Below are 25,038 nucleotides of genomic sequence, written 5' to 3'. Positions count from 1 at the left end.
TTGTGAAACATTTTACCTCCAAGAAGATGTAGTCGCCAGGTTTGTTACAAAAACACAATGAAAACAAAAGAATATCGATGCAGGATATGAATATAGGGCAGACAGTGTCTATGAGAAGAGAGACGTTTCTCAAAAGGGGACGTTCGTCGTCATGATTTCAATAATAACGATGTGATTAAGAATATCTACCTATCGTTGGTTAAAGCACTGAAACTAATGTTTAACATCAGAATAATTTTCACGGCGGAACAAAGAAATTCACCTCAGTTATGTTAGTACAGCGACTAGTGACAAATCTAGCGAGTTTTTCTGGTGGCCTCTGCGACTTTTGGAGCCACGAAAGCCGAAATCCTCCGCTGTCACTGTGTTTTGTGTTCTCCCGTACCGCATCACCCCCTTTAGCAACTTTTTATACAGCTGCCAGCACAACAGAAGTTGTTGAGGTACTGAGGTGGAGCGTGAAAATGTTTCTTCAAACAATGTGGAGAATGATGGAAAAAGTTTGAGAACTACTAAAGAAATGCTCTGAATCGAGACAAACTGTAGCTCTACCTGTAAAGTCAGATATTATGTTAACCACACATTTCTCACTAAGTAAACTTTGTAGCTTTCAGTTCTTCCTTTGTTCCGTTCATAATTACTACTGCCACTAGAGGCAATACAGTGGAGATAATAACTGTTAACTAAAACAGTTTCCAGAAAATTTGTTATAAAAGAAATTCTGTGGATGTCCATCTATTATTGCTGGTTTATTAGATTAGTCAAAAAGTCAAATCTGCAGCAGAAGAGGGCACAATGCAAAGAAAAATCAAATTATCAAAAAATAAAGACATGCACTGAAATAATGATGGTACAATTTCATTTATGTAGAATTTAATTTCCAAAAACGTTGGCATGACTTCTCTTCCTGCTCTTGTCGGAGACGGTCGCACTATCTCTCTCTCCCTGCCCTTCCCATCTCTCCGCTTGCTGCTTGCTGTGAGAGCGTCTTTTACACACTGTCCGAATAAGAACAAGATTGAAACATGGATCTGGCAAACTGGGCATTCTCCATCATTGATCGAATTTTTTCCACTATGAGATCCGGGACAGGGGAGCCTGCGTGTCCGAGTGGAACTGACCCGGTTGGATACGTCATCGACTCTTGGAGCTCGTGGAGACCTGTGTGCTTCTCGGCCCTTGGAGTGGAAGACGTGGAAGACGCCTACATATTCGGCTTTTTGGTAGCAGTATCTTCTCTGTTTGGGCTCGGTGGATACCTGCTTTACTGGCAAATTAAGAAAATCTGGACGGCGGTTCGACATCTGCAGAGGCTGCCGATCCAGGTGGAAGGGCTGAGCAGAGCCGCACAAACTCAGACTCAAAGCCTGGTGGACCTGAGCCGCAAGATTAGCGAGCTCGCAGGCGAGAGGGGTTAGATCAGGAGATATAGTTCGGTTCTGCACAGTGAGGACGGCAATCAACTAATTTGGAATATTGGATTTTTGAATGGTCTCCCAGTAAGACTGAAGGCTGTTGGAAAAACAAGCAGCCTGTTCCAAAACAACTTCTGTTATCAGGAATTCGGCTCCCCTGCCGGCCTTGGGTTGGCAACCATATCTCTCTCCAGGGCACTGTGTGCGGCTGCTCTCCCCCCCACTCCGCGTTGTGATTTGTGAAGCTGGGTCTGGTGTATCACGGCCGCTGATGAAATTCCACCACTATCAGCAAACTGTTTTGGCTGGAACCTGGCATCTGGCTCCACAATGCCCCCACCTCTCGTCTCCTTCTGCATCCCCTCCCGCCCTGACCTCACCTACCGCCGCTGTCCTTGCTTTACATGTGCAAATGCTTTGCTAAGGTGGTTTTTTTGGACCCTGGTATAGTGCTCTTTTTGAGCACTGTACCAGATGACTTTTTTTTTTTAACCTAACTTCCCCATGATGTGTTGTTTTCTCCTCCTGCCAAAGGTAGCGCCGTAAGAAACGGCTGCATGACCCAAGGACACATATCCCCCTATGTGTGTTGTGTTTGTGTATTTGGATGGTGTTCTGTAACTGCAATTTCCAATGTGTGAACTTGTTCACCCACATGGCAATAAAACTTCATTCATTCATTCATTCATTCATGCTGTGTTAAAGGTAAACCTAAAAGCAGAATACAATAACTAACAAATTATTTAAACCCCATATTTTCTGAACATAGCACAAAGACAACATTTCCTCCTGTGGATTATCAAACATAAGAAGAAGCTTTGAGAGGCGCAACTATAAAGTGATCTAGATCAAAGTGCGCGTTGGTACTGAGTGTGCAAGCAACAGTTTAGGGCTGCAACGATTCATCGATTAACTCGATTAAATCGATTCTAAAAATTTGTGTAAAATAGACTTCCATGGATCAGCTCCATCTCGTGCTGCCCTACGCAGAATGTTTTTTGCTATTTTAACAGCTGACTCTGCCTTGCCATTTGCTTTTGGGTGCCTTGGTGAGGAGGTCACATGGTCAAATTCCCAGTCAGAGGCGAATCGCTTGAATTGAGAACCAAACTGTGGGCCATTATCAGATATAACTCTGTCTGGCTGCCCATGTCGAGCAAATTGGGACTTGCAGCGTTTAATGATGGTGTCTGCTGACAAGTCTGGGAGTAGCTCAATCCCCCAGAAGTCGGAATAGTGGTCACAATAAGCAGATAGTCCTTCTGTCTGTGAGTAAACAGGTCCATGCTATCAATCTGCCATGGTCGTGTGGGCAGTTCATGTGACAGCATGGACTCCTTTTGCTGTTTGTGTGCATATTCATTGCAGGTGGAGCATGTGCTCACAAAATCTTTGATTTCTGCTTGCATGCTGGGCCAATATAGAGTCTCTCTGGCCTGCCGGTAGCAGGCATCCCCACCTATGTGGCTTGAGTGGATACGGGCAAGCATTTCTGGGCGCATCGCTCTGGGTATGATGACCTTCTGTCCCTTGAACAGAATGCCGTTCTGCACACTGATTTCATCGCGAAAGGGCCAGTATTCTCGTATATTGAATGGCGTGCATTCCTTTGACTCTGGCCAGCCTGTGATAACTGTGGTTTTAAGAGACTGTAGGCATTCATCCCTGTCAGTGTGCTGCCTGATCTGCTCAAGTCGTCGCTCGCTCACATTCAAGTATTCCGCCTGGTTGATGTATTGCACGTCGGATTGTGCCTGTTGCAGTGAGCAGATGGCCTGACGTTCGTAGACGGTGCCGCGGCCCGAGCAGGTAGCTGTGGCTCTGCTCAGAGTGTCACTTATGAACATCTCTGATCCTGGCTTGTATACAACTTTCAGGTTGTAGTTTTGTAATGTCAAAAGCATGCTCTGAAGCCTCTTGGGTGCATTGAGAAGTGGTTTACTGAATATGGAAATCAGTGGCTTATGATCTGTCTCGACTGAAACAACATCACGTCCGTACAGGTAGTGATGAAATCTCTGGCAGGCAAAAACAATGCCGAGGCACTCTTTTTCAATTTGTGCGTAATTTCTCTCTGTAGGAGTGAGGGCTCTTGACGCGAAAGCAACTGGTTGGCCCTCTTGCATGAGGCAGCACCCGAGTCCACTCTGGCTGGAGTCACTTTGTACTGTGACAGATCGGGTCACATCGTAATAACGCAACACTGGCATAGATGTAGCCAGTGATTTCAGCTCAGACACTGCCGTGTCATGCTTGGGAAGCCAGTGCCATGTGGTGTCTTTGTCTAGAAGGCGTTGTAGTGGCTCACAGACATCTGATAGGTGTGGCATGAACTTTGCTAAGTAGTTAGCAAAGCCTACCAGACGCTGTACACCTTTCACATCCGAAGGGTTTGGCATGTCAATGATGGCCTTCACCTTCTCAGGGTCGGGCTTTAAGCCAGCGGCTGACAGGATGTGCCCGTGGAAGCGGACCTCTGCTACTTTGAACTGTAGCTTTTTTAAGCTCAGCCGCAATTTCACCTTTCTGCAGCGCTTCATCAGTGCCCGCAGGTTGTTGTCATGGTCTCTTTCTGCCACGTCTTCAGTGTCCCCGCACCCCACGACCAAAATGTCGTCTGCAATTGGCTCCACCCCCTTCAGTCCAGTCAGGAGCTCATGCTGCTTGCGTTGATAGACCTCTGGGGCCACAGACACTCCAAAAGGCAGCTTGAGCCAGCGTTTCCTGCCCCAGGGGGTCCAGAAAGTGGTCATGAGGCTGCTCTCCTCATCCAGTTTGCACTGCAAAAAGGCATGCTTGGCATCCAGCAATGTAAAAACTTTAGCCTTTGGCAGTTTATACAAAACAGCCTCAAGTGTGGGCATAATGTAATGCGAACGTTTCAGGGCCTTGTTCAAAAACTTTGGATCCAGACATATTCGTAATTTGTCGAGCCTTTTTACTACAACCATGTTGCTAATCCACTCTGTTGGCTCTATGACATCTGTGATGTGTCCATCTGCCTAGTATTCATCCAGCTGCGCTTTGACGTCTGCCTTCATTGCAATGGGGACATTGCGAGGGGCACACTGCACAGGGGGAACGGTTGGGTCTAGTTCAAAGTGAACCTCCCCTGGCACAGATTCCACAGGTGAGTTAAAAACATCCCCATATTCTTTAATCAGCTGCTCTCTGGTCAACACTCTGAAACTATTGTGTTCTACTGCATGTACCTCTGCTGGACTCCTGAACTGAATAAGACCGAGGCGTTCACAAGTGGAGCCCGACAGTAAAGGTTTCTGCTCCGTCTTAACCACCTCAAACTCTAGCCTGTGCTTTCGGCCATTAATCACACAGGCAGTTTCAAAGATGCCCATGGAGTGCAACATGTCACCGGAATACAGCTTTAATTTGGTGTTACTGGCCTTCAGTGGCGTATTGGGTGCCAATTTCATTTTGTCTTTGTAGCTCATCACATCACAGGTGGCACCTGAGTCAAGCTGACAACGTTGAGACTTCTTGTTGATTTTGATGCTTACAAACCACTTCTTCCCCTTTGTTTGCACTGCTCCTATAGACTCATGCATGTATATGTCACCATCATTCATTTCTGAACCCTCTGATGAATTATCTACACAGTTTAGCTTCCTTTCAGTCTTCCTGATTTTCATGCACATCTTTGCAAAATGATTCATTGTGCCACATAATCTGCAGGATTTGCCGAATGCGGGGCAATGTTCTTTACCCCTGGAGTGTGCATTGCCACAGTATTTGCATGCAATACCAGCCTCGGTGGCTGGGGTCGGAGCACTCTGTTTCGAGGTGCTTGGTCTGAATCTTTGCCGGGCAACCGCGTGTACGGCTTCGGATCGAGGTGCGCACTCCTTCATCTTCATGCGCATGTCAGTCTGCTCCGCTGCGCGGCACATTTCAATTGCGCTAGCAAGTGTTAATGTCTTCTCTCTTAATAGCCTGCGTCTAGTGCTCTCATCTGTAATTCCCAGTACAACTTTATCACGGATCATTTCATCCCTCAACTGACCATAATCACATGTGGCCGCTTTTTCTCTTAGTCTGGTGACAAAACTGTCAATCGATTCTCCGTCTTCTTGCGTGCATCGTCCGAACACATACCTCTCATAGATCACGTTCTTGGCAGGCTTGAAGTACTGCTCCAGTGCATCCAGTATGGCTTTAGGGTCAATTCGCTGCTCGGCCGTGAGGTTCAGATTGTGACGATAAACATGCCTGCACTCACTTCCCATCACAGTTCGCAGCATTGCAGCTTGAACATCACCTGTCCTGTCAGCAAGACCGGTGACCAAGGCGTAGTCCTCAAATTCAGCCCTGAAGATTTCCCAGTTTACACTCCAGTCGTCCGCAAAGCTCATGGGCGATGGTGGTGGAATGTTGGCAGCCATGCCTGGCCGCGCGATCGGCGGGCGCTGGGTCACTCGTACAGTATCGCTGCTACCGTCCACTGACATTGCCCACGATAATCAGGCTATGGCAAAAGCGCAAGTTCACCGACTTCTGACGCCATGTTACGATGCAGCATTCAATAAGCACAGACACTCAACGTGAGTTTCCAGTTAAACATGTATTCAGCAAAATGATCCGACAGGTCCTACTTCCGGGGTTTTTGTGCCTAACAAAATAAAAGCAGTTGACTGCAGTAACCCCGTAACATAAACTTCGCAGCGCTCAGCTGTCTCGGTGTAAGTGGCGCTCCTCACTAGCATTAGCAGCATTAGTGGTCCGTCGTTTTTTTGTGGGTTTATTGGTGGCTGGCAAACCAACATAGAACTGCATTACCGCCACCTACTGGACTGGAGTGTGAATCACTCACGTACACACACATTCTAAAAAGCTCTCCGTCGCTGCGATGGATTTCCTTTAACACAGAGTGGATCATCGCTAGAGTTGCCACCTGTCTCGTAAAATACAGAACCCCGTATGTTACGGGACTCCGCGGAATACGGCTCCGTAACATGCGGGGCTCCATACTTTACAGGACGGGTGGCAACTATTGCTGACTTGCATTTCCACGCCTCCACTGCTCTCTGTGTGTCTGTGTGTGTTGTGCTCGCTGAGAATTTCAGCTGTTATTTTTGTCTTTACTTCAGCTGTAGCTACCAGAACTGGTTTGCTAGCGAGCGCGGGCCATTAGCACTAGCGATGGTTCGGTACCGGAAGGCCCGCCCCCCCAGGACCGAGGGGCTCCGTCAAAATATTTTTTATACTTTAATCCCTTATTAGTGACTAATTATAGACCTGCAGTAGAAACGTATTTTTGAGAATGCTTGTGAATACAAAGCATTACATTACTCACACATGCCCCATGGCTCCCGCAGCCACTAGATATTCAAAAACACTCATAGCAGGCAGCGGTTTGAACTGCGCAAGCGCAAAGAGATGAAGCTGTGACGGTGAGCTCAAGTAGTGCAAAAGGAAACGTTTTTCCAGCGTCCAAAACAGCAACTTATTCTTTTAGTAACCACCATTAAATCTGTGAAACAGCTGGAGGTCCTTCATCAAGCACCTGATCAGCAAGTGTTAAGGTGAAGAAAAGAGAACTTTGTAGCTGCTCCATCCACCGCTGTTTGTTCACAGGGAGAAAAACTGCATTACGGAAGTTAAAATATGCAGATAAACTGTTAATAAAAAAAAGTATTTCTTATCTGATTACTCGATTAATCAATGTAATAATCGATAGAATACTCGATTACTAAAATAATCGTTTCATGCAGCCCTACAACAGTTAACTCTAAACACAGAACAAAACAAGAAGTAATGGAGCGACAATGACGTTCAGACTTTATTAAGACAGGTCCGTGTGTGTGCGTGAGTGTGTGACTGGCATATATATGTGTGTGTGGACAGCTTGGCCTGGGTCTGTGGCTTGCTAAGCCTTGGCCCCTGTGGGACACAGTTGTGGAGGGCGGGAGTTACCGCTCCCCGCTGCTCCCCACTGGTCGTCACTGCCGCCCCTGGGATGTGGGTGCCTGTGGGTCCTGGGGTGCGTGGCCAGATGTCTTGGCGTGGCTTTTGGCCCGCTCCCTTGGCGGCTGTGGCCTGGGGGTGGCTCGGGCCTCTTTGGCGTGGGGGGCTCTGCTGGGTGACAGATGGTTCTCGGGTGCCTGGGGCCTCGGGACTGTGTTCTCGGCTCGTGTTGGGGGGGCCAGCCTACTGGGGGGTGGGCTGCTCATTGCCTCTGGCTCTCTAGGCTCTTGCCCATCGACCGTGGGGGCTCCATCTGGGGTCTTCCTCCTTCCTCCTCTGGGGTGTGCGTGCGGTTGCCATCGGGATGTGTGGCCTCTGTCTTCTGAGCTCCTGATAGGCCGTGGATGACCCGGGTCCCCTGGGTGTTTCCCTGCTTGCCTCTGGATCCCGGGGTGGGGGGTGGTTGTGGCTTCTTGTCCTCGTTAGTGAGTACGTTCCATGACAAATGAACACACACACATTACACACAAAATGTATGTGTGTATATGCATGTATGTATATATGAATGTGCATGTATGTGTATCTACGATGGCAAATTCTTATATACAGTACCTCTATTTTTTTTCTGTTCGCTCCATTTTTTTTCTTTCACTTTCCCTTTCTCTCTCCGTCTCCTCTTTTTATCCCTTCCTTTCTGCCTGTCAGAATAAATAAAATAAAATAAAAATAAAAATACAAACATCAAAAAGAATAGCCTATAAAAAACACATAGAGCTGTTCTTGTAAAAGCAAATATGTTTGGTACAACAGTTCATTCAGAACTTCATTCTGATTGCAAAAACTGCCACACATGACAGGCTTAAAAAAAAAAAAAAAAAAGACTTTATTAAGACCACGTGTGACTGAGGAAATCCAGCAAAATTTTCACTAAGCTCTTTCAAATTGCTACCTTGGGTTTTCACACACAACAAATAATTAATAAAAAAAAAGGAGAAAACAGAAATATTATTGTCTGAAGAACAATTGCATACAATTTGTTCCCTTTCCACAAACATATCTGGACATATGTTACTCATTCAGGTTCACCTTGCAGCTGTTTTTCACTTTTCCCTTGAGGCACATGCTGACAAGCTGGCAGCCGCCGCGGCCCTGCCAGTTCAGCTGAGTGCCACTTAAGAAGACGCCTCTAAACAGACAGAGGCAGGGGAAGGAAATATCAGGCTGACAACACGTACGCTGAAAAGTATACAAACAGCAAAATACAGCGAAAAAAAAAAAGGCACATTCCAGACATCACACAGAGCACAGCTAACTAAAATTAGATCCAGAAATGCCAGGGTTTGGCCATGCTTTAGCCACATGCTCAACAAGCACGTTTTTAGAAACTACAAGTGGTTACTTTCCAAATGAAGTCTCATAAATATGTTTTGTTATTTACAGTTAGATTCAGGCAGACACATTTGTCTCTAGTAAATGCTTTGGGGAAATCAAATACCCTCTGTCATGGAAATGAGTCAACATGAGGGCAAGTTCAGCCTGTCAGATATTAACTTATTACATTCCATTTTTATCTTCAGTTTGTCTGATAACAGGCTATATTTGCAGTGTGTTTCAGATTTGGGTTGTGGTTTCTGTTTGAAGCTGTGTTCTGTGCCGGCACTGATGTCATTATTTGTTTCCACTGTATATTAGGGCATTTCTCTACTTGCTTGTTTTCCCATTTTTGAATATCTTCTTTTAAATCCTGCACACGTCGTCAAATTGGTTTTCATCATGTGCATGTGTTTTGTAAATTAAGAGTACAGTGAAAACTACAGACACTGGTGGGATTGAAAATATGTGAGCCTGAAGGTCTCATGTGACTTCCCGATGATGTTATCAGAAGACAGATTTCTTTTTATGGGAGTTCCAGGAAAATTAATTGCTCACCACTGCTCCATGGTAGCATTTCTGTGAGTCTGTCACTATTTGATGACATCATCGATGTGAGTCTGCCGCTGTGTTTCACGCAAAGCGAGGCTAGCTCCTCTCTGTGTATTAAAACCTATTTGGCTTTAAGTTGCAGGTATGTTATCTGAATTCGAAGCTCTGTTTCCGTTAATGAAGAAAACGTTTCAAGTTTCCTCCTCATCCTCATTATCCCCAGTCACTTGGACCAGCTCAGGGAAGGTGGGGAGGGGGGGGGGGGGGGGGGGGGGTGCTGAAAGATTTAAAGCTGCACTCAATGAATGTAGCTCCATCAACCATCTATACTGCTTATTGTTTTGCACAGATGGACCAGTGGAGATATGTAGGTCTTCACAAACACAGTGGGGGATGAAAGAGAAAATAGACAGTGAGAGTTTATTTCCCACTTTACAGCCTGTAGCAGAGATAAGCATTCACAGTTAAAAGTGTACAGCAAAGAATGGTCTAGCCTTCTCTAATCCTTTTTGTTTAGTTTATGGAAAGAACTGCTTGTTCGTCAAAGAGATGACACAGCGAGGAAAAAACTCTGTTCTTCACGTTTCATCATTGATATATTTTATAACTCATGCTGCTGAAGCCTTATCTAATGACCAACACTTCTAACTGGAAAATATTTTCATTTAATATCACTGGAGAGGAAATTGAGCTGTCTGTTTCAAAACTCAGCAGTGAACTGCTGTATTTGAAACTTTTGCTAATTTATTGATACAGTTGGTATAAAGAATGCCAACTGTAATGTCCACTTTAATAAGCCCGTTCTTTAATACAGCCAGTCTGATGGCTGAAAGGTAATTGGTGAACTCGCTGTGTTTATCATATGCCCTGCCCCATACATGGAAACACCTATAGAAGCCTTATTCATTATGAAGTTGTAAACTGCAACAACACCAGTAATAAAAGCCTCTAAAATGCAATTGTATCAACATCTGACCAAGGCAGTTATAGAAAATAAACATTAGGATCATTCATGAAGGGTTTCTTGCACCACTATTGAAATTAGACTGTATTAGTTTTAGTTTGGTGTAGATAAACCTGAGTGCATGTATGTGATGTCTGACACATGATGCTGGTAAAGACATCCGCTGTACTAGTTATCATCTGTTCACAATACAGTTGCCTAACACAGTCTTTTCACTCTGACTGAGAAAGTGGTTTTCTATAGAAACAGAGAACAAAGAAAATAGAGGTGATAACGGCTGCAGGAGAAATGAAGATGCCAGATGGTAAATTGAATAGCACATATACAGTACATATGAGTTCTCACGTTAACCACAGTCACATTCCAGTGCTACCCTGGGAGCAGACCTCATCTGAGCCCACTGACAGACACTGAATCGGATTTATACACGATCCACGTAAACACACACTAATACACTGAGTGTTTCTTTTCATTCACCTCTTTTTGCTCTGTTTATACACCACTCCCCATTTAGTTATTAGTTATTATTAATCTCTGGCTCTCTTATACAGTGTGTCTTTTGTCCTGTCTCTCTCTCCCTTCAGCCCCTCCCTTCACACAGATGACTGCCCCTCCCTGAGCCTGGCTCTGCTGGAGGTTTCTTCCTGTTAAAAAGGAAATTTCTCCTTCCCACTGTCGCCAAGCGCTTCTCATAGGGGTCATTTTGACAGTTGAGTTTTCTCTATTTATTGTAGGGTCTTGACCTTACCATATAATGCATCTTGAGGCGACAGTTGTAATTTGGCCATCTAGTGCACCTGTTGTTAATTTCACGAACACCAAAGGACTTGAAAATGATTAGCAACCCTCTCTGCAATATCCCAGAAGTTTAACTGATTTGATGCTATAGTCTGATTAAAAAGTGTTCTTTTTATTTTTGAACAGTGAATATCAGCTGAGCAAGTTCAGAATGCAATAAATGGGCAACCTAACTTGTGTTTTGCAATGTAGTTTGAAGCGGGGCCGGCGGTAGCATAGGACAAGGGTGGGCTCAGCCCACCCAAATCTGATTCTTGCCCACCCAATCAAAATCTCCCATACCGCCTGCGGGCAGCGAATAGTACTCCCATCAAGCTACGCCTACAATAGTTTTTATTTTCCACACTTTGACTTTCTCACACGCTTTCGTCACGCGTTCGTGGTTCGAGACCAGCTAGTTTGCGGGGCCGGAACTGAACCTGTTTTTCGGCCGAGCACCGAGTGTTTCGGCGGTGGAAAACCCGCCTCATGGTTCAAACTACGGCACGGGCTCCGGAACCCTGTTGGTGGGAAAGAGGCCTGATTCAGGGCTGCACCCCCTCGTTTCGTGCTTTTCCTTAATCTGGGTCACACTCTAATTTCCATGTTAATATTTTTACTTCTTTTTACCATGAGCATGTATCGCGTCTGTCAGTAAATCTAGCACTGGGGTATCCCCAACAGCTCCCGTCCCGCTGCTGCCCGTGCTGAAATATCTCCCCCTGAGCGGGTTACCTGCTCCGTCTCCTCCTCTGTCCGATCAGCAGACAATCTGCTGACTAGTTTCTCTGCATGTAACAGCACAAGCACCCCTGATGCTAGTCCTACTCTAGCCACATCCCCAGACCCAAAGCAGGTCCTTCCTCTGGCCATTTCAGCGCCAGGTCCTACCGTTGCGGACCTGAATAGCACTGTGCCCACACCAGGGTTATTATAGTTAACGAAAATGAACGAAATAACGAAAACTGAAATTGAAAAAACATTGTCGTTAACTGAAATAAATAAAGGCTACAATTAAAAGGAAAAAACGATAACTAACTAAAACTGTATTGTGAGTTTAAAAAACTAACTGAAACTAACTGAAATTATTGTGGATTGATCATTTTTCCGCTCTCCGAGTTTAAGCTGGGAGCGCCGTCGGGCAGCTGTGTGCGTGCGTGTGCACGAGAAAGCAGCAGACGCAGCATCCACGCTGCCGCAACGCTGTGATGAACCTGTTCAGTTCTTGTGCGTTTCCGTTTACTTTATCAGTGAGAGAATAACAATCAGGAATAACAATCAAAGCATCAGTATAAGGACTCACAAATGTCAGGAAATTCCTGGAGGGAGACTGCTGTCGGAATGGACGTGAGGAAATGAAGGAAGTGGAAAAACAGGGACACATATGTTTGCAGCCAAAAAACTGAACACAAAGAGCGACGGCACACGACCACAAGGTAATTAACACACACAACACACAAGTATAAATGCGGACATGAGGTCGGACACTTGTTGTGTACAGAGGCTGCAAAGACCCTGCAAGTCTAATCAGCGAGCATCTAACCAAGCTAACAGAAGCAGCTTCAGGTGGTGAGAACATCAGGATGCAGCTGGATTTGACCTTTTGTCAAACAGCACATGTAGCTGTTGTTAATCTACTGCACTGACACTGGAGTTTATTGGGAGTTTATTGTAGAATTTATTGAGTTTGGGAGTTCATATTTTTCTTTGTTTCTCCCTGTTGATGTTCATGCGTGTCCTAATTATTACACATTTAGCATGTAGTGCTGCTGTCTTGTGAACTGTTGGTTGTTGAATATATTTCTTTATGGTATCTTGAGTTTTTATTACACAATAGTCACTTTTGTGCATTGAATCTTGCACCCGACAAAGTATGAAAATACTAAAACTAATACTGAAACTAACGAAACTAAACTAAGCATTAAACCTAAAATAAAAACTAATAAAAAACAAGCAAAACCGCTCTGAAAAATAATTAAAACTACCAGAATTAAAGAAAAAAAAGTAAAAACTAACTAAAACTAAACAATAATGTAAAAATCCAAAACTATTATAACCCTGGCCCACACAGCCAGTACTAGCTAACTATCGTGCCTTCGCCAAAACGTTCCGCTCATTCAACGCGGCGTGGTACCGCACTAGACCTTGGCTGGAATACTCTGTGGCTCAGGACATGTTTCTGCTTCCCGAATGAATTTGTCACAAAGTTTGCCCCAAAAAAAACAGAAGAATGATTCTGTAGTTTTTCACATTTTGCATCTTTTGCAGTTGCTGTTCTCTTTCTGTTGTAATGTTGTATAATAAAAAAAAGAAAACAAAAAGAATTTTAAAAAAAAAAGTATATTCCAGCCACAGAAGGTCACAAATCTGTGTACTTTCTGTGATGTCCCAAACCCAGATAAATGGAGAAAAGTGTGTAGTTAACACTATGATATACTAATCAAAGTGGCCATTTAAATGAAGTCAACATGATGGAAGGTGCCTCACAATTTAGGATACCATGGTGATGGGTCACATGCTGAACGTTTTCAGCAGCTTTCTCAGAAAATTCACTTGCTTGCGTCATTTATTTCAAAGTCTGAAATGTATTCTTTTCTTTTATTGCTTACAACAAACCCCATTTACCACAAACGGCCTCCTTTACAAACCTGAATTTGTACTTCTGCGAAAATGTGGTTACATAAGCAAGAGAACTGACAAACAGTAGGTCAGTCCACAACTTCTACTGTGACTAAGTGTGAGCTCAACAATGACTTTTTTGTACTGCTGCCTGCTTCAGGCATCTCCTGGAGGACCTTGATTTTTCCAGAAAAAGTCACTAATCTGATATTCTGTTCAGCTTAAGAAATTGCAGTCATTCAAGTAAACATTCTCTGGGAACTAAAGACGAGCAGACCGGCCTGTATCATTACAGGCAAGTGATACAATTTGTATTCATGTTCTAGTCTGCATACTTTCCAGTGGCTGGGCCACTCATTACTTAAATATTAGAAGCATATTATATGCCCCGTAACTCTTAGGTAATGTGCTTTTTGTAGATTATTGGTTGATATTCTGTCTCTCTCCATTAAAATGAAACTACCATAAAACTAGAGACCGTTAATTTTTTTGTAAATGAGCAAACTTACAAATTCATCATTGGATCAAATTATTTCCCCCCTTGTACGTAAAGGCACATCACATCATTGTTTCTTCTACGTGCTGTGTGAGGTTTCGAGTAGTTACTAAAGTTAAAAAGCATCAGATTCACAGTCATCTGTGCAGCGTTGTCACCTGTTCAAATATTGAGCTACATTAATAGCTTTATTTTGACAGAAACTTTAATACGTTATGTAATCGATCTGATACTAGAGAGAACAAAAAATTAAGCAAAATACATGAAAGCTGATTTCTAATGTTGGAGTGCACTGTTAAGTACAGACACGCAGAGGCTTTTGTGCTCCCTGCATGTCATTATGGACTAATGTGTGTGTTTAAATGTGACTAATTAGGAAACCTGAAGTGAAGATCTACAGAGCAGAGCATATCCTTCAGCCCACTGTTTACAGCTTAGAGACATCCTCTCACACCAGCTATGTCGTACTCTCATACTATAAATAAAGTAACACTTCTAACAGGAACTAACATGTCTAAACATGGAACATGTCAGGCACAAAAAAGATATGCTTTTTTTTTCTCCAAATTAAACACTGGCATGAAGTCTCCATCACAAACCTGAGTAAATCATATATGATTCGTTTAAATACTCACCTCCCCGACATTTGCGCTCTGAAAAAGAAACTCTTACAGACCCTTTTGAAGGAAGGCCAGTCCCAATAATAACCATGCCCACAGCTTTCAGTGACACTTTAATAATGCCAACAATTGTGTTTTTAGAAGAGGATTTCTGTTTTTGCACATGATCAACACTGTTTGACCATCAATACTGATGAGCAGTTATTGGCATATGTAAATAAGTAATCACAATTTCCAGATGACAGGCAAACTTTAATTGTGAATAGGTATCTGCCCTGGATTTATGCCTCTCAATTACTGATGTTTAACCATCAGAAATTGAACTCCCTGAGGTCTGTGTCATCACAGGTGGTAACCCTAACCCTAACCCTACCCTCATCCTACAGTTTTTGATGTGTCTCAGATAGAACAGCATTTTCTTTGTTCCCTGATAACCAGGATTTGAGATGACAATTTCATAAAACTGAAAACTACAGATTCTGATGATCTAGGGCTTGAGTTAGGGTTAGGATTGGTGTCATCACCATCATGACTCAGACTTTAGCGGGTTAAAGATTGTTTAACATACAATAATTCTGCAATCCAAATCAATTTGTGCATTTTAATTGTGTAGTCTCAATTAGAACATTATGTTCAACAGGGCCTATTATTTATCACATGCTTCATACTGACACCATGTTCAGAGGTGTTATGGAATTCCCCGTTTTCCCACTGTATACTTCTGAGATCTGAGGTAAGCCAAAGTAAAGCCAAGCTATTGAGACCACTTTCCTGTGCATCCTGCACAAGACAACCTGGAGAGATTTGAGCTGAGCAACTTCTTGATGGCCTGACCAAACTGTATGTTATATCTATTTCATGTCAAAAAGTTATTTCAAGCAGCAGTGATCCTGCAATGTTATCCAAAAGATGTTATGGTAGAGCATAAGGCTGGATTGTAGAAAAGCAGACATTTATTTCAAACATGAGGATTCGTCTCAACAAAAGACTGACCTATGATACAGACGTAAAAGGCTGCAACAATGTCCGCCTCCTTCGAGAGTCTTGAGGCGAAAGGGTCACCGCGTAGGCGATAATGGGGTACGTATGAGGGATATGGCCACGTTGTGTTCTCCATCACTGCCATTAGAAGAGAAAGTCCTGTGAAGCAGAGGGAAAGGCGAAAACAGTGGAGCTCTTGAAAATTGTTCACATACAAAGATGCAGACACCAGGTGAGGGACACACAACAGCATATAGCCTACATTTATATGCAGTGTATAATCACATACTATCATTCACATCCCCATGGCCTACATTCACAACCTGAATGCTAACCTCCGACGCCAGCAGTCAGAAACACATGTCACAGGTGTCAACGTCTCTGTTCGAGCTCAATCCAGCAAACAGGGAAAACTCACTGCAAATTTTGCAGCTTTCCTCACTGCCGGAGAAAGAGTGTAAATAGGACTCACCCACGCAGAAGGGGAAAAAATCTCAGCCTCCATTAAATCAATTCTGGTGGCTACTAAAACAGAAGAAACCCCCTAAAAATTGCAGTGTGCTGGCATGCGTTATAAACAGGGTAAAAACCTTGATAAAAACATCCTCACACTTAGTGTGTAGAAGATGTTGATATCAGTTGGGGGAAAAATGAGTCCAATAAGTTGCTTGTGTTTCAGTGCTCTGGTATCACATATGTTGGGCTGAAAAATGCCCACAGTTCATTTACACATTAATGTGGAAAAATAATACAGATAAAAGTGAAAAGCTAGTGTTAGCAGCATGTGCTTGTCCCTTTTGGCAAATTAATATTTTCTGTTGAGTACACTTTGCAGTTGTGTATCTTTTTATAGGGGAATATTCTTGGATCAAAAATAGGGTAAATTATCAAGCTAGCAGCCATCTTTAGTGTTGACTCTTTATTTTGATGCTGAGTTAGGGCTGGGCAACATGGACCAAATAGAATATCTCAGTACTTTTTAGCTGAATGATGATATACAATATATTTTTTCTCAATATTTTTTATACTTATACTTCTGAGTCAAAGTTACATGTCCCAAATGTCTTTTATTAACATTCAGCTGTAGATGTACATGAGAACTCAAAAATAACATAAACTACAGTGAACCCTCGTTTATCGCGGGGGTTACGTTCCAAAAATAACCCGCGATAGGCGAAATCCGCGAAGTAGTCAGCTTTATTTTTTACAGTTATTATACAGTACTATAGAAGGAAACCAAAGATCAAAACCTGTTTTCAAGCCGAACACATTCTGTGCTGGACAGAGACGAGGGACGGAGGAGATTGACTGACAGCCAATCAGGACGCAGAACACGATGCGCGTTCATACACTATTTAAAAAAAAAAAAAAAAAAAAAGCATAAAAAACTGCACTAAAAAAATCCATGAAACAGCAAGAGGTGAAGCGTGTTATAACGAGGGTTCACTGTATTGGCATATTTAAATAATAATGCTCCTCAAATAAATTAATGCTTTTTTCCTCCATAACAAAAGACTCACAGCTGTGCTATTAAAATGTAAACAGAAAGATACAGAGCAGAAATAGCAAAAGGTTGACTTGTTCTTTAAACACCAGTCTCCAGTGAGGAAGACTTCACCAAAATGCTTCCTCAAAAAACACGAAAAAGACCCACTTCTGCTATTAATGTCACATGACTGCCTGTTGTCAGGTACTCTTGGGGGTCCAGGCGATGCCAAAGTGTACGAATGGACACAGTATGAAGGCTGTATGTACACAAAACATACACAAAACATACACAAAACAATGTAGTCAGCTTGATCAGTGGGTGAGGTAATAAAACTAACTCTGTTTTCTGTTGCCTACATTGTAGATGGGTGACTTTAACTCCTGACTCATTTTTCTGTTTAGGTCTAGAAGCAAAGTGGGATTCGACAGGAAAGGAAAACCTAAGACTGAGTGCAGCAGGAAAAGAATCACTTAGAAATAAGTCACAATGATTTATATTGTGAGCTCCAGTATATTTTGTGAGCAGGTTTTGATCAGCTGACCTGTGATGCTCAGCTGCTCTTTGTAGCCAACAGAATTCAACATGGTTTAAACAGATGCTACGAGAGCCATCATGACTGATTTCCCTCCCTTAGACAGTATAAAACTAGTAAACAGGTAGAATCAGCGAGTGGATCTAATCAGCATCATCACCTCAAATATAATTTGATGTCTGCTACCCTAACCCAACACTGACCATGAACAACACAGCTGCTTTTTTTTCATGGAACCTCTGAATAACCAACAGTTACTAAACTTCAATTGTTTTACATTTCACAATTTGAAAAGCATAACTCCAGCAACACCTGTATAGATCCAATTTCTTATTTAAAAAAAAAACAAAAAAAACCTCTAAAATCAATGAGGTCATTACATGTAAATTCCAGTTGATCAAATGTCACTGAACAGTCCTTTAAAATTAATATCTCCTCTTCCTCTCCTGTCATGTCTTTCTTACATCTTTCTTCATCTCTGAGTGAAGACGTTTTTTCTCACAGTTGAAAATGCAGTTTGTTGATATTTGTTAAGCTGCCAGAAACGGTGCATTTGAAATTACCTGACACTTAAAAAAAAAAAAGGGGGGGGGGGGTGGGGGGGGGGCTGAAGTACCACAACCACAACTTCAGCACCAAAAACACATTGCGCATCATTGTACCTCACTTTAAACCCCTGAGTGAATAATAAATTGTTATTGTTCCCTCTATTTTTTCAAATCATTATTTGATGTATGAAGACACGCAATAACTCCCAACAAATGTCTTAAATCTAAAGTAACAAGACGTGAAGGCACTGGTGTCAAGCGCCAAGCCTGGTATTGTCCAACTACAGCTGCATTAATAGCTTTGCAAACAGTGTTAGATTACAAGACATCAGCAAATCAAAAACAACCAAAGCACAGGAATGTAATAAATCGATTAAACTGCAGAGAGCAGACTACTGAAAAGGAGCATACCAGCTACTATTAGTGAGGTGTAGTAGTTGTGACCTTAAAAAAAAAAAATCTAAATTTAACTGTTATTTTATCAGATCTGAGAAAACTTCCAGAACAGAAAAATAGTGTTGCTTTTAGAGCCGCAGCTGTGATTTAAAAATCTGATATTCCAGCGTATCAGCTGATATTTTTCTTTCAGAAACACAAACCATCATTAGATTTCCTTATAATTTGTTATAGAGAATGGACATTTGACACCCTGAGCGAGCTCTGTTGTGAAAAACAGGAACTGGCCAGTGACAAAAGCTTCATGCAGCGCAGGTTTTAGTCATTAAGACTCCTGTTGCTCCATAAGACTTCTGCAGGATCTATTCAGCCACTCCACTAATGGTTCCACAGTTTTTCTGTCTTCTGACTAAAATCTCAAGTATTTCCTAATCAGGCTCAGAGTATAAACCCCTCTCTCTGCAGCAAAGCTGAATTATTCTTATTAAATTATTCCTGACCTAAAATGACCCCCCGCCAAGCCAAAACATCCGCGCATGATGTATTTTTAGGATGTTTTTAAGACGCAAACTACAGCTTTAGCTACTTAATGTTTTTAGCTTCTACCAGTTGAGTCATTGTGTAAAATATGAATTTAAAAAAACAGAATGCAAAGATTTGCAAATCTCATACACCCATATTTTATTCACAATAGAACAAAGAAAACATATCAAATTGAGAAAATGTACCATTTAAAAAAAACTATATATGCTCATTTTAAATTAGATGATAACAACATGTTTCGAGAAAGTTGGGACAGGGCCATGTTAGCACTGTGTAGCACTGCTAATCTTTTAACAGCAGCCTGTAAACGTCTGGGATCTGAGGACACAGTTGTCAGACGTTTGGGAGAGGAATGCTGTCCAATTCCTGCCTGACTGAAGGTCCTGGCTGCTCAACAGTCCTGGATCTTCTTTGTTCGTGATGCACCAAATGTTTTCAGTTGGTGAAAGGAAGCCAGAACAGAATGCTGCTTCATATTAGGTGTATTATGAATTAACCCGATCATGCACATATACACTGCGTCTTCACACGGAGGGGAAAGAAAAGCCTGAGCAACATTCCCGCATTACACTCATGTTTTTTGTTAATTATTTCTCATCTGCTTAACAAGATCCCAAGCCCTCCTGCAAACTTATCATTTCCACAAACTGTTTTTCCTAAGGGCTAAGATGTTTTTGCAAATAACTTCTGTTGCCATGAGAAATTGTCCCAGCTTTAAGGACAAATTCTTAGAAAATGCTAAATTCCAAGAATTTTCCTCGAATGTCAGCCCTAGGAAAAATTCTTTGTACAAGGGTGGCTTTGTCAATGCAGCCATTGATCTTATATGGCTTCATAATTTTCATGGGTGACAGTAACTTCAGTAGCACAGTAGTTCAGTAGTAACATGCAACAATTCTCTGAAGGAGTCCCGTTCACAGAAAACAATTTAAACTAATTATTCAGTGAAGAGAATCCAAACTTATGCCTCACACAAAGTGACATTTTAGGCTGCAAACTCAAACTCCATCTTTAGACCAGCACACTTTACATGGATAAGATCAAACTGTTTGCAGGAGACCACCAATAACCTTTCAATTTTCAATACACGGCTATTTTCAATACATAGGCACACAGGTAATAGTAACTATCATATTTGTCCTAAAGAACTTCTGTACCTAAGCACAGTTCTGAGCTACATTTACTGCAAGCAAATATTAGAGTTTTGTGCAACTTCACACTGCCCGGCCAATTACATTTAACTGAAATCTGTTTACATACAAAATCTTCGCCTAAAATAGAATCCACTGCTGAGCGCACAAACAGGCTTTTTATGAGAGAAAAATAGTGCCGCACGTGTTCGGTGGCATGCTCCTCTCTCCAAGTACTTTCTGAAACAAAGTTTCATTCTTCTTCATTTTGGTGCGGCAACATTCCTCATTGTGTCTGGTTCCAAGCACCATTTAATGCTGTCTAAATGTTTAAAAATGAAAAACTGACTGATTAGCATGTCCTTGCTGTTAGTTCTTGTGCACTTTTATATCACAAAGCAGTTCAATAAGTCTTGCAGTGTAACTAAGATAGATAGACAGACCTTCTGTTATCACAGTTTAAATAAGCACCAACATTATAATCCTGCAAATCAAAGACATTAAGGACAGAGTCTGTTTTGATGGTGGACTTCGACCTTAATTACAATTAGAACCCGACTGGCATATGACTGTGAGCAAGTTGCAGTGATAATAACTAATACAGTGAAAAAACTAATAAATGCACTGATTTTGAAATCATTGAATGAAAAACAGGTTAAAATTTAAGTAAATGTAGCTGCTGGATATAATATTACACATAATCTAGGTGTGAACTGGTGGTATTTACATTTTTGTGATTTACAACTGTAAATCACATAAAGTGATTCAATGTGAATATCTAGGGGCTAATTTTAATTCAATATCTGACAGGCAGATTTAATTCATAATGGTTAGTTTTTCATGTGCTCCAGCTGAGGCATGGAGACACTTGCTCAGTAATGACAAATCTCATCCCTGTGATGCTTTCATGGTGCAGATGTTTGTAGCACTATCTTCACAGTGCTTCAGCATCCAGCTGGTGCCACAAAAGGGGAGTGAGCATAAATGAAGTAATCTTTGATACATAAGTTCACAAACGCAACTTTTTCAAACAGCTCAACAAATATCAGTAAAAACCAGCTGTTCTCTACAGACTCGCACTCATCTATTTCCAGCGTTCTCAGTCCTGCCTGGTGAACAGCCGGTTACACAACGTAACATGATGTTTGTCTTTCACAATCAAGTGTTATTTTCTCTTTCTTATTGTAAAACTATACAAAAATTTACAGTATTCCTGTCAAACTTTGCTTTTGTTGATTTTTTTAAGGATTTCTTTTGCCCCGAAAAAGCTAAATTTCACTATTTTTCTACATTTTTTTTTTAACTATTTTTGGATGCAAAACAGCAAACATAAATTCAAAAGAGACAAAGATTTATTTTTGAAACTTCTGAAACTAATTTTTAAAATTAAAAGTAAACAGCTTTTCTTGATTTGCGTGAAGGGTTAGGCTTTATTGTTATGTTTTCTTTAAATTGAACATGTTTGGAGGCAATTTTTGAAGAGAAAACAGTTTAAAGAAAGGTTCCCACCAGTAACTGGCATTAAATGGGAAAATGACAAATTTGTAAAAATCATTGTCTGAACCACAAAAGCAAAGTTTTGGGCTCAAAAATGTGTATTTTTTAGTTTGCTTACATGTACAGAGCTAAATATTGTTAAATATTTTTGAATGAAAATAATATTTTTCATTGAAGAAAAGTTGATTTCTGCTCATATAAACTGTCAGTTATAATTCTTAGAAAGAAAATTGGCAAAAAATTAGTATCAGCAGGTCACAACTGGAGAAAAATCTGAATGAAACTTGCATCTGGAGTCCTGTGCATTCTGGCACACATAAAGTCTTAGCAGCTAAATTCTGCTGTATGAAATTTGTTTTATAAATCAGGGAGACAAAAAAACGTTCAAGTGTGAAACTCAGAAATGAAGAAAGATGTAAGAAAGAGAGGACAGCAGAGGAAGACCAGAGATTACTTTCAAAGGTAAGAACTGGCACAAACCAGCTGAAAAATCTACTGGAACTCAAAATATACATTTTTGCATGTGGTACTTCTAAGTGATTCTTTCCTCCATACTGCACCCCTTTACCTGAACTTTGGGTTCCCCCATCTGCCAAATCCACCTTAACCCCCGGGGATATCCAAAACCAAAAAACATTACTTGTCTCCTGAACAGTTTGCTGCCACGGATCTGACATCCCGTAACCCGCTCTAAACAGCGTTTCATCGTCACTTGGCTTGATCATTGCAGGCACGGCAAAATGAATACAGTCATGTTTTTTGGTGTTGTTTGCCTCGGTGATGTTGGTCAGCTCCTGCAGACCCCAGAGAGGTCTGCCTCCTCGTTAAACATAAACAGATGGTCACACAACTCCGGTAATATTCTCATCTGGGATTTGGTAGGATGGCGGAGCTCAGTCACAGAGCGGATGAAGATGGGGTGTCTACATTCAGAATGAAGGTTTTTGCTGTTTTCTTTAATAATAAAATATCAGGAGAAGTATGAAGGTGATAAAAACAGTAAAAAGCTGCTTTTACAACCTTTTAAACGGGGAAATGGAGTCTGTGAGCAAGTGAAGTCAACGAAAAAAAATACTTAAGAAGGTTCTAATAATGTTTCTCTTGTTTTAAAGGTAAAAACCCGAGGCAAGAAAAAAAAAAAAACAACTAATGCTGACCCAGCTGAGTGCAGAAGCATGTTCCTGCTTATTTATTTGTGTAGGACTAAAATAAAAACAATTAAATGAGAAAGAGAAATGAATTAATTAGAGGAAGATATTTTCAAAATTACGAGGAAACTGACAGTTTTTAAATTGAAGGAGCTCCATGAGGTCAAAAACATTTTTTTTTCATTCTAAAATTAATGGAGATGTTAACCTTCCTGTGGGCTGCTGTTTGTTATTAACTTTATTTGATTTACTTTATCCTGAGAGCTTCCTGTGATTAAAAGTAAGTAAGAGCATTCTTTCCATGAAGCTCGCAGTGTTAAAGTGAAGTCTGCTTCCTCACTCACCGTTTGATCATCGCTCATCAGCCATTCCGGGGTCGGTGTATTTCCCGTGGTCAGCCCGGCTCAGTGTTAGAAAAGAGACTGCTGAGCTGCTGGGGGTGAAACACAGACTCCCGTGAATCAACTTCTCTCCATCGCGGAGGCGCTCTCAGGTCCTCTGCCGAGCAGGAGCCTCCCCAGTCAGTGAAGCAGCCCGCCTTTAGCAAGCGCTGTCACGCCAACCGTCTCAACTTCCGCCCAGGACCTTCAAAATAAAATATCGGGTTATTACCTCCGCCAAGGAGGTTATGTTTTCGGTCGCGTTGGTTTGTTTGTCTGTTTGTTTGTTTGTCAGCAGGATTACTCCAAAAGTTATGAACGGATTTCGATGAAATTTTGTGGAGTGGTTGGAAATGACAAGAGGAAGAAGTGATTACATTTTGGCGGTGATCCGGATCACGATCTGGATCCAGGAATTTTTTTAAGCATTCTTCACTATTGTGGGATAGGGGGTTATTGTTGTCTGGGAAAGATGAAAGATTATTGCACAGTATTTAGATACATGTATTACAGCTTCAGTGACCCTATGGCCTTGGCGGAGGTTTGCGCTCTCTGAGTGCTTGTAGTTTTTTTGTTTTGTTTTGTTTTTTTACTCTGTGGCTCAGCTACACCTTTAAAAAGGAGACTTTCTGATATGAAACTCACTTCAGTTAATATGCTGATTTGAATGAGAGTGGCAGATGTGTCTGACATTACTCAGACACATCTCAACATCAGCTGTTGGGAGGAAGTAGTGTTCATTGTTGAACTGCTGTAATGACTCTGCTATTGAGGGAGATCACTTGGAAGAGGAGACCTGCTTGAACCAAGAAACAGACCACCAGTAATGGCTATTTGATGAGTAAGGCAGCTTTTCTAAAAATGTTTGTCAAATGTGCACTTTCTTTGCTTATGACATAACTCCACATATGCTAGTTTTGCTGCTGTTCTTTGATATGAAAAATAAGAGAAACAGAAAAAAACATTGCATGAGGTCATTTTTGAAGTGGAAATAAAAATTTTATTTTGGAGAGCAGTTGCACTGTTTCCTGTCTGTTCCTGTGTGTCTGTTTGACTACAAATGTGCAGGAGCAGCAGCCCTCTGGCACAGAGTCAGTGAATGAAAAGAGACACAGAGACAGACTCTGACTCCAACCAACCATTCACACCTATGGACAATTTAAAATCACCAGCTAACCTAACCCCACTAACTGCATGTCTTTGCACTGTGGGGAGGAAGCCGGGGTACACAGAGAGCCCACACAAACACAGGGAGAACAAAACCTCCACACAGAAAAGGCCCGGCCAGAGGGTGGACAGTGCTATCTACCGGCCCACCGTGCTGCCCAGGTTAAAGGACCCTGAAATATATTTTCACAATCACCCTCTTACTGTATGAACAATGCCCCACACAATACTTTATCTCACAGGCACTTTTTCCATTTAAACATTGATTTAAATAACTCATTAATTAATGAGTTAATTTGCTAATGTTGCCATTTCCTTTAGATATGAAAAGTGACAAAGTCAGTGTTAATTATTAAACTATTCATGCCACAAAAGTGACGTACATCTCATTGAGACAGTCAGCAGGTCAATTTTCTAACCATCTTGGACAATTTACCAAGGTTCAGAGAAGGGAAGCAATAAAGTACAAATACTTTGTTGCTGTATTTAAG

At 41.8% G+C, this 25,038-nt stretch overlaps 1 protein-coding gene across 3 annotated transcripts in view; it reads right to left on the bottom strand.

Annotated features, from left to right (window-relative positions):
- opn5 (opsin 5) overlaps positions 1-25,038 on the bottom strand; it is a 60,604-nt gene that overhangs the window by 25,644 nt on the left and 9,922 nt on the right. For 2 of the 3 annotated variants that reach the window (XM_030720830.1, XM_030720833.1), the window contains exons 2-3: positions 23,345-23,585; positions 15,730-15,876 (exon numbers count right to left, since the gene is read on the bottom strand). In XM_030720830.1, coding sequence (XP_030576690.1) covers positions 15,730-15,862 — 133 coding nt within the window. In that variant the 5' untranslated portion in view covers positions 15,863-15,876; positions 23,345-23,585. Of the gene's footprint in view, positions 1-7,949; positions 8,036-15,729; positions 15,877-23,344; positions 23,586-25,038 lie in introns of those variants that run through there. The other variant, XM_030720831.1, reaches the window with a different exon arrangement.

Source organism: Archocentrus centrarchus, chromosome 24 (assembly GCF_007364275.1).
Source record: "Archocentrus centrarchus isolate MPI-CPG fArcCen1 chromosome 24, fArcCen1, whole genome shotgun sequence".
In the NCBI taxonomy this organism is placed as follows: Eukaryota; Metazoa; Chordata; class Actinopteri; order Cichliformes; family Cichlidae; genus Archocentrus; species Archocentrus centrarchus.
The sequence above is the reverse complement of the archived record's forward strand: the minus strand, read 5'-3'. Positions and strand labels throughout refer to the sequence as shown.